Source organism: Humulus lupulus, chromosome 5, assembly GCF_963169125.1.
Source record: "Humulus lupulus chromosome 5, drHumLupu1.1, whole genome shotgun sequence".
NCBI lineage: Eukaryota > Viridiplantae > Streptophyta > Magnoliopsida > Rosales > Cannabaceae > Humulus > Humulus lupulus.
Window position 1 is genome coordinate 243,422,187 of NC_084797.1, and position 9,256 is coordinate 243,431,442.

The window sequence follows — 9,256 nt, forward strand, 5'->3', positions numbered from 1 at the left end:
AATTGTTCGGAATTTTCTGAAAATTTGCAGAATGATCTAAATAACTAAAATATACATGGTCATAAAAAAAATCGCGCTGAAAACTATTCACAGGTTGAGAACACAAAAAAACCCTACCGGTAGGGCTCTTTTTGGAGTCCCTACTATAGAATTATCTTAGAATTATCCTAAGATTATTAATTAACTTTAATAATCATACCATTTGATTACTTAATAATTGCACTTTTTAATTTGGTAATGGGCATATATTTATTTTTTAAAGTTTTATTTAAATTGAATGTTGATAAGACCAATGAATTTTTCGTTAATTATGTCAATCAGAGATTTTTAGTGGTAAAAGCATTTTAGATAACGATCTAGATTCTTGTCCGTACAAAATATATGAACATATGTTAATACAGATTATAAAGTTCGAGGAAAAAAATAGCAGTATATATTTGGACAATATCGGTGTATTTTTTTTCTATTTTTGGTATCTGGATAGGTGTAATTTTAAATTTTTTATATGACAATATACATTGTAGTTATTTAGAATATCTGTAAATTTTCAAAATTTTTTGAATAGTTTACGAACTAGAAAACAGGGTTCTAACTGTCAAATTTTACACTCGCACAAAAAAAGAGGCACGCATACAATAAAAAGTTTAAACCCTGATTTCGATACCATAATTTATTTAGAATTTCTTAAAAATTTGTAGGATGTTCTAGATAGCTACAAAGTACACCGTCGTATAATTTTTTTTTTGAGTTATATATATTTAGGTGCCGAAAATAGAAAAATGATGCACCGATATTGTCAAAAAAGTTGATACATTTTAATTGCTCCATAAATATATATATACACACTTATAGTAATATATTATATATAGAGAATTAAGAGATAGAAGATAAATTAGCATATATATTATTAGAAAAAGTCCCATATTTAAATAATATGAATAAACATATTAATCTCATAGTAATAAGATTAAGCTTTTTGCTTAAAATATTTGTACAAAATAGAGTACTAACATTTTCTTATCTAAAATTATTGTATTTTCCATCGTGAAATTATTTATCGAGCATAATATAGTAAACTTTGATTCGTTTGTGAAGCTAATAAATTTATTAATATTATACATAGAATGTACTGTAATAATAATCTTCGGCACCTATCTAATTAATTTGTTGGAAAAAATGTCTAAAAATATAATTCATATATATTAAGAAAAAATAATTAATATCATAAACCATTTTATAGTGTTTAATACTAATAATTAAATTGAATAATCACTTATTATAATATAATAAGTAATATTGAATACTAACTATAAACCACTTATAAAGTTTCGTATTGGATACCTTAAAATATGTTACAACACTATATAAATGTAATATAAATGTAGCAACAACATATGTCATAATTATTAAGAAAATTAAAAAAGAAAAGAAAAAAAAAGAGACATTTTTCTCCAAATTAATATATATTGTCAAAGCAAGCACACGTGCACAAGTTAATATATATATATAAATATATGTCTACATATCAAGATCCATCGATCACAATCATAAAGATTGTCATATATAGAAATACATATTTCTCACACTTATACATATATATATATATCTATATTTACAGTTATGTGTTCTCTCTTTTAGGCCATTGTAGTTATTATTTATTACTCAACCCCAGTAGCTTTGTTATTCTTATTCATGCATTAATTCTTTCTCCTTGGACGAACTTTCACAGCCAGAGGCTTTGCCATTTCACACGATAATTTCAACACTTCAGAAAGATCCACCGGGTCAAGATCCGACCCGACCCACTCGAATTCATGGAGCAACGTACCCACCCAGAAAGTCACAGTGGTCAGGCCCAGAGCCTTTCCGGGGCAAGTCCTCCGACCCGACCCAAATGGAGCTAGCGTCAGATTTGAACCCATTACCGAGAAATCCACGTCGGCCTCCCCACGTGTCACGAATCTATCCGGATCGAACTTGAGCGGGTCGGACCACACATCTGGATCCCTAGTTATGGCCCACATGTTGACCATAGCTGTGGTTCCAGCTGGGACGTGAAGCCCATCAACTACAGTGTCTGTGATTGCTAAACGGGCCCACGATAAAAGTGGGCCCGGTGGGTGAAGCCTCAGGACCTCCTTAACCACTGCTGATAAGTAGACTAGTGATGAGATATCTGATTCAATCAACGGTCTGGATTTTCCAACGACTTGGTCAAGCTCTTTCTGTACGTTTGATTGGATGTCTGGATGGAGTACCATCCTCGCGAGTATCCATTCTATCAAAACTGCCACCGTATCGGTTCCTCTAAATATCATTTCCTGTTTAAACGAATAATTAAGATTAATTAAATATATTTATTTACACGTAAACTAGTTTATATTTTTTAATTATAATAATAAGCAAAAACAAAAATGGTACTCTAAAACAGTAATAAGATTTTTTTTTTTTTTTTTTTAAAGTTGTGATTGCTTACCCAAAGAACGGCGATCATGTCATGGTCAGACAATTTATCTTGACCACTAAGAGAGAGAAGAACATCAACAAAGTCATGTGTCGTTTTGGTACCCAAAGATTCGGCTCTGTGCTCACCAATGATCCGGCTCACGAACCGGCTCACTTTGGGAACCAATTCAAAACACCTGAGCCGGATTTTCTGAAGGTCAAACGAAGCCAGCCATGGGAGATGGTCGGACCAGTTAAGCTTCCCCAAAAGGTCGTAACCTTCGTCCACGAGCCGACCAAGCTCTTCGCTCTCCTCATTCGAGGCCCAGCCCAAGCCCAAGTCGTATTCGCGCCCAAAAACCGAGCCCATCATGTTGTGAAGCGAGGCCCGTTTAAGTATATCACGAACGACACAAACTCCTTCGTCGTTTTCTGAACTCATACGACGAGAAATGACGTCCACCATTTGAGAAGCGATTCCGTACCTCTGTTTCTCGGCGGCGGATATTTGTTTCGGGCTGAACAAGTGCGCCGCCGCGATTCTTCGGAGGGTCCGCCAGTAAACTCCGTACGGAGCGAACCCGATAGCCCGGTTGAACATCAAACTGTAAGCCGACTCCTTAACTGGTCGGTCGGCGAAAACTGAGCTGTTTAGAATCTCTTTAGCCACGTCCGGGTTACAAGTGACTATGACCCGAGTCTCGCCCATGCTGTAAGCCATGAGCCGTTTTGCACCGAGCCGCTCCGCCACGGTGGCGAGCCGGCGGTGAGCCAGGTTGGCCATGAGGTTCAGGCTTCCAATTACTGGGAATCCTCGTGGACCAGGGATAATCTTATTCGTAGTTTTAGAAGAAGAAGATGAGTTGGGTTTGCGAGCTCTGTTTCGGTAACGGTATCTACCCCAAGCTGGGCCGCCGGGATGAGACCAGTAGAGGACGGCGATGGATATCCAAGCCATGCAAATCAAGAGGAAGATGAGGACATTTTGGGAAGAAAAGGTTGAGCATTTTGAGGCCAGAGCCAAAACCCAGAAGCTTTCTAACTGTGTTTCCATGGCGGAAAAGGGGGTTTATATGAACTGACTCACTTGAGTGAGCTCGTTTCAGATATATATATATATATATATAGAGAGAGAGAGAGAAGAAGAAGAAAGATTTCGTTTTTTTGGTGGTAAGTATGGAGTGAATGGCAGTTGGTTTATATAGAGAGAGAAAGCTTGGTTGGAATAAACTGTAAAACTACCGTTAAAGACACGGCAACTGACGTTATGACGGCAGCTTCAGTAAGAAGAGTCGAGCCGCCTTCGTTATTTGACGGCGGTGTTAAAATATTAGTACAATACATGATCTCGTTAGTACCAAAGTTTAATTTTAATTTACTAATAATTAATTAATTAATTAATTTTTATTGTGATATTTTGATGGTGATGTCCGAAGCATATAACTTATACCCGAAAATATATTCAATATTTGAGTATGTTTATATATATTATGACAAAATTGATGCTAAATATAAATTATAATAATATGCATATTTGTAAATTTCTTACCAAATCTCTGTAACATAAATTTGTACAAAATTGTTGTTATATATATATATATAAAAGTATAATGCTGCAAATATATAAAATAAGAGAAGTATAAAGATTTCGACAAGGACATAGTTGTAAATTTTTATATAAAAGAGGATAATCTGTAAAAAAATCCTAATCTAATTTGTTTCTAACATCCAATTGAAAAATTCAATCAATTATACTTACTTGCAACATAATAAATTTCAATAATAAATAAATCATTTATAATTTTTAATATTTATTTTTAAATTTAATATAATTTTATAGATTGCATTTGATGGGATTTAATTGAATTTTTAACAGTATTATTTACTAATCAATCTAATCTAACTATAATTAAATATATTTTATTTATTTTATTGAATTAGATTGGATTGATTAAATCGATTTGAATTGGATTATAAGTACTTATACTTTCACTTATCACAATTGAATGGGGAGAGACTCTATGTTTAATAATTAATAGTAAATGATATATTTTGTTATATATATATATGTGTGTGTTTATAAAACTTGTTGAGAGTATCAAATATTAAAAAAAATATATACATAAATATTTTTGATAATTCAACCCATTATAAATTAATTTTGAGTTCTTCACAAGATATTAAGTCTTATAGGATTTTTTGTTAGGAAAAAAAATCTAATAGTTCAAATATCTATGTGGCCTAACAAATTAAGTATTGAATTAACAAAATTCTAAACATCATCTAGTTTAAGATTGGTGAACAAAAAAGTTATTATCTTTTTATGATGTGTAATAAAAAAATCTAATTAATAATAAAAAAATGGTATTTGCAGTATAAATACTTAATGTTTCATACTTTTACAATTAAATACCTAATATTTTATTTTTATGGCACAAATACACAATGTTCAATATATGTTAAAGATAAATACTTAATTTTTTTTTTTTGCGACAAAAATGTCTAAACTTGCTAAAACATTGCTTCTGTAAGTACCTCTTCTGTTAGAGTAGTTAAACATGTTGACTAAGCAGATATTTATCATTCTGCAATCGGTCTATTTCATAATATTTAAATAAATATATTTTAAATTAGAAAAATGAATTAAAAATAAATTTTAAATTAATTCAAATTTTAAAAAACACATATTTTGAGGACAAAAATACTCAAATTATAGAGTGATACATATTTGGTGAGTCAACACTTAACAGCTCCAACAGAAGAAGTACTAATTAAATTAATATTTTAGCAACTTTGAGTATTTTTGCCGCAATAAAAAAATATTAAGTATTTATTTTTAACGTTTATTGAACATTGGGTATTTTTACAATAAAAATAAAAATATAGCTATTTAATTGTAACAAGTTTAAGACATTGGATATTTATACCACAAATACCCCTAAAAAAATGTTAGAGAATTCTTACTAAATGAAACATTGGTTATCTCTACAAACATTTCATTCGGAGTGATTTTTTCGGTTTTTTTTTTATCTTCTTAATTTTATAGGTATATCTATTTTACATAATTATTTATTATTCTTAAACATCATTGTTCAAATATGGTGAGAAATGTTTTGACTTACATACTACTCCGAATTCTCCTATCTATCTATTCTCAAAGGGAGGAAGGTTAGTGTTATGAAAAAGTGTTATGAAAGTGCATTGCTCAACGAATCAAATTGCACTTCCATTCTAAAACGTAACCTAAATTCATTACTCAAATTTTGACAGTGAAATGATTATTATGAGAAAACAAATTAATATTTCATTTTAAAAAAAAAACACTGATCGATCGTATGTGTATTAAAAGGAAACAAAATTTCAATTATATATGTAAGTGTATATATATTTATTGGATAATTTTCCTATAAGAGTTTTACTTTAAGTCTTATTGGTAGGGATCTTCAGTGTTCTCGACTCATGAACTGATTTTGGCGTGATTTTTTTTTATGACTGTGTATATTGTAGCTATTTAGAGCATCTTGTAAATTTTCACAAAATTCCGAATAGTTTACAGTACTGAAAACTAGGTTCAAACACGTTGTTTTCCACGCGCATAAAAAAAATTAGTCACGCCTGCAACAACATATTTGAACTTAGTTTTCGGTACTATAAACTATTCAGAATTTTCTAAAAATCGTGTTGATGCTCTAAATAACTACAATATACACGTTAATAAAAAAAAATTCGCACCAAAAACTGTTAAAAGGTCAAGAACACTGAAAGCACCACCGATAGAGTTTAAAGTGTAGTCCCTTTATGAAAAATTCCCTATATTTATATATGGTAATGAACTATATATGTATACCATGATATTTTTTACGAATTTTTTTTTCTTCAAAATCTCCAATCCCTAAAATCAACAGTGATATATTATGAATGGGATTGAGGAGATAGACAACGATCAAAGAAATGAAGTCGTGCACGAAAGAGTAGGATTTTAGAGATGGGTTTGGAATATAACATTTTTAAGAGATTATAAAATATGAAACAATAATTAATAAGGAGAGTTTTTATGGGAATAAGTTACTGTATATATTGGTAGAAAAGTTTTCATTTGGGATTGATGTTATAAAGAACTATTATGAGATCACATATATTATGTGTGATTAAATTGAATTATTTTAACATATGAGACTTGATTTTAAATTAAACTATTTACAATATATCAATTAGTAATGTTGGACGCCATACAATGTCTTCCTGCAATTAAACTAATTCTAATTAAACTTTCATAAAATTTTAAGAAATATTTGCGTTGAAAATAACTAAATTATTATATTTATAGTACTTAAGTATTTAAGTTATTTTTTTAGTGGTAAAAATACATTCCGTATTTCGTCCATTGTTAGGTCTACTTATATGGAGTCAAATATGCTTATTACTTCGGTATCTTCCTCGCAAGTAACTCTTTTATTAAGTATTTTTACTTACGTGTCGTAGTGTACTCAACGATGAATATTGACAAAAAATCACCAGCGGACCTACGTATAGGGTAAGAGGTGGCCATGGCCCCCCAAATCATAGAATTTTTTATTTCTCAGCAACAAAATATACACAGTCATCAAATTATATATAAATCAACACTAATGTGGCCCCTATATACACACTAATTTCAAATTTTAAAATTGACAAAAAAAACCTATCTTAGATTTTTAAACAATAGTGGTGCTCACTTTTGTCGCAACTTTGCATAACTTTTGGTCAAAATGTTACTTTTAGATGGACACTTGGTTACGTGTAGGGCTGGGCAATGACTGTGGCCCCTTAAAAGAAGTATTTTAAATTTTTATGTATATTTATATTTTTTTTATTTTGAGCTTCCCAAATAATATTATTGTATATTTTTCTATTTTACTAAAATATATACGACTAATATATAATAATATTATGTTATTATATATTTTTAGATATACCTAACGTTGAATTTCCTTAAATGATAATAATAAAATAAGTATGTTATAAAATGGTTATACACTACATAATTAATATATTAAATTCTCATGTTGAATGTATTTTAATTTGTCATATGTAGTGCTAATTAAGCCTTTTACTATTTTTTTCCCATACAAAATACAATCAATCAAAAACATTGAATTCAACTAGAATAGAAAATGGAAAAATATATTTTTATATGTTTATATATATAATTTTATATGTGTATATAATACAGATAACGTGTAACAACTGTACACTAATTCAAATTATTACGAATAAATTGAGTTAAATTAGAAATTTTATTTCACTAGTTCAAATTATCATCCACCTCACAAATTGATTTTTCTTTTTTCAGTTGATCTTGTCATGAATTTTCGATGAAGAGCACTAGTATTATTGTATGATTTAATGTTTTTAGATGTGAATCTTAATATCTCTTCTATATAATAAATGTGTAAATAACGGTAATTCTTTATTTTAACGATTTTTTATTTCTTTCTACTAACTTTAACGGAATATTCTTATATTAAATGGTAGATTGTAAACATGACTTAAACTTAAATAAATAAATAAATTAAAATAAGATATTTTACAACAATAATTATTTAAAAATAATAAAACCATACATTTTTTAAATTAAATAAAATTGAATTAAACTTAAACTTAAACTTAATATTATATTAAACATATAATATATAATATTTTGTTGTGACTACCAAATTCAAAAACTAAAACAAACATAAATTTAAACAAAAATTAATTAATTAATTAAAATATATAAGATATTTTATGATAATTTAAATAATTAAATCACATTTATTTAAACATAATAAAGACATACATATAATTTTTTATCTTATAAATTTGTGTGATAATTTGTTTTTTTATTAAGTGATTGAAATTATTTTTCTTCATCTATTCACCAAAGAACATTGCGAAATACATTAGAAACTAAAAATAGTTGATGCACATATACTATTGTCTACAATATGATATTTTATATTCTTGTTTTATTTTTATTATTATTTTTTTAAATACTATCGTATTATATATATGTTATGTAGTTATGTAAATATATATATATCATCGTTGTGTTTAAAAATCATATATGTAGAAATTATTGATATAAATATTTGTATATACTATAGAACTATAATTCATTATATTATATATATATTTAAAAATAATAATAAGCCAGTTTTTATTCAAATTATTAACAATGTTTAAAATTTTAAAACTAGCATTATACGTTACTTCTACCTAGTATTTAAATAGGTAATTAGTGATTGATTTCTCAATAAAAATGATTGGAAAGAAGGATTTTCAAATATTCTCACAAATTAAAAAGGGTATATATATATTTTGAAATGACAAATTAAGAAGATCTTATTAGAGTATAGAGTAATAATAAAATGGAATCTGTCTAAGATTAGGTGCGTCCTACATTAAACACTGTCGTTTTCGATTATTTTCCCTTCTGATTGTTCAAATTCACAAAGGAATCCTTAATTAAGAAAAATAAAAAATTGTTATATGTTTGACTAGACAAATTAATAAGAATTAATTAATGCAGATTTTATCAAATATATATGATTAGACATGTATGTATTTATATAAACATAAATCAACATTGCACGTGAAGACCATGTTGATTAATATTATAATTCATGCAGTGTTTGTCGACAATTTTTGTTCAGGGAATAATAATCATATAATCTATAAGATGAGAATATACTCTTTTGATCTTTCTTATAATGAAAAACAGCTCATATTTGTAATTATTTATATTTAAAAAAAAAAAGTGGAACAAGAACCTCATATTGCACATTGATGA

The 9,256-nt window shown here is 28.3% G+C and overlaps 1 protein-coding gene across 1 annotated transcript; it reads right to left on the minus strand.

Annotated features, from left to right (window-relative positions):
* Nucleotides 1-1,444: 1,444 nt before the first annotated feature.
* On the minus strand, nt 1,445-3,611 carry LOC133778694 (cytochrome P450 78A6-like). Its single transcript, XM_062218700.1, has 2 exons — nt 2,477-3,611; nt 1,445-2,321 (listed from the first exon to the last, which is right to left on the minus strand). Exons 1-2 carry the CDS (start codon nt 3,497-3,499, stop codon nt 1,698-1,700), a joined length of 1,647 nt encoding a protein of 548 aa, XP_062074684.1. The 5' UTR covers nt 3,500-3,611; the 3' UTR covers nt 1,445-1,697.
* Nucleotides 3,612-9,256: the final 5,645 nt, after the last annotated feature.

Bases quoted from the DNA above. Each gene is read 5' to 3' on its own strand.
- LOC133778694 (XM_062218700.1), bottom strand. From the start codon at position 3,499: ATGGAAACACAGTTAGAAAGCTTCTGGGTTTTGGCTCTGGCCTCAAAA. The intron at 2,322-2,476 runs GTAAGCAATCAC...TCGTTTAAACAG, and splicing joins ACATGATCGCCGTTCTTTGG to GAAATGATATTTAGAGGAAC.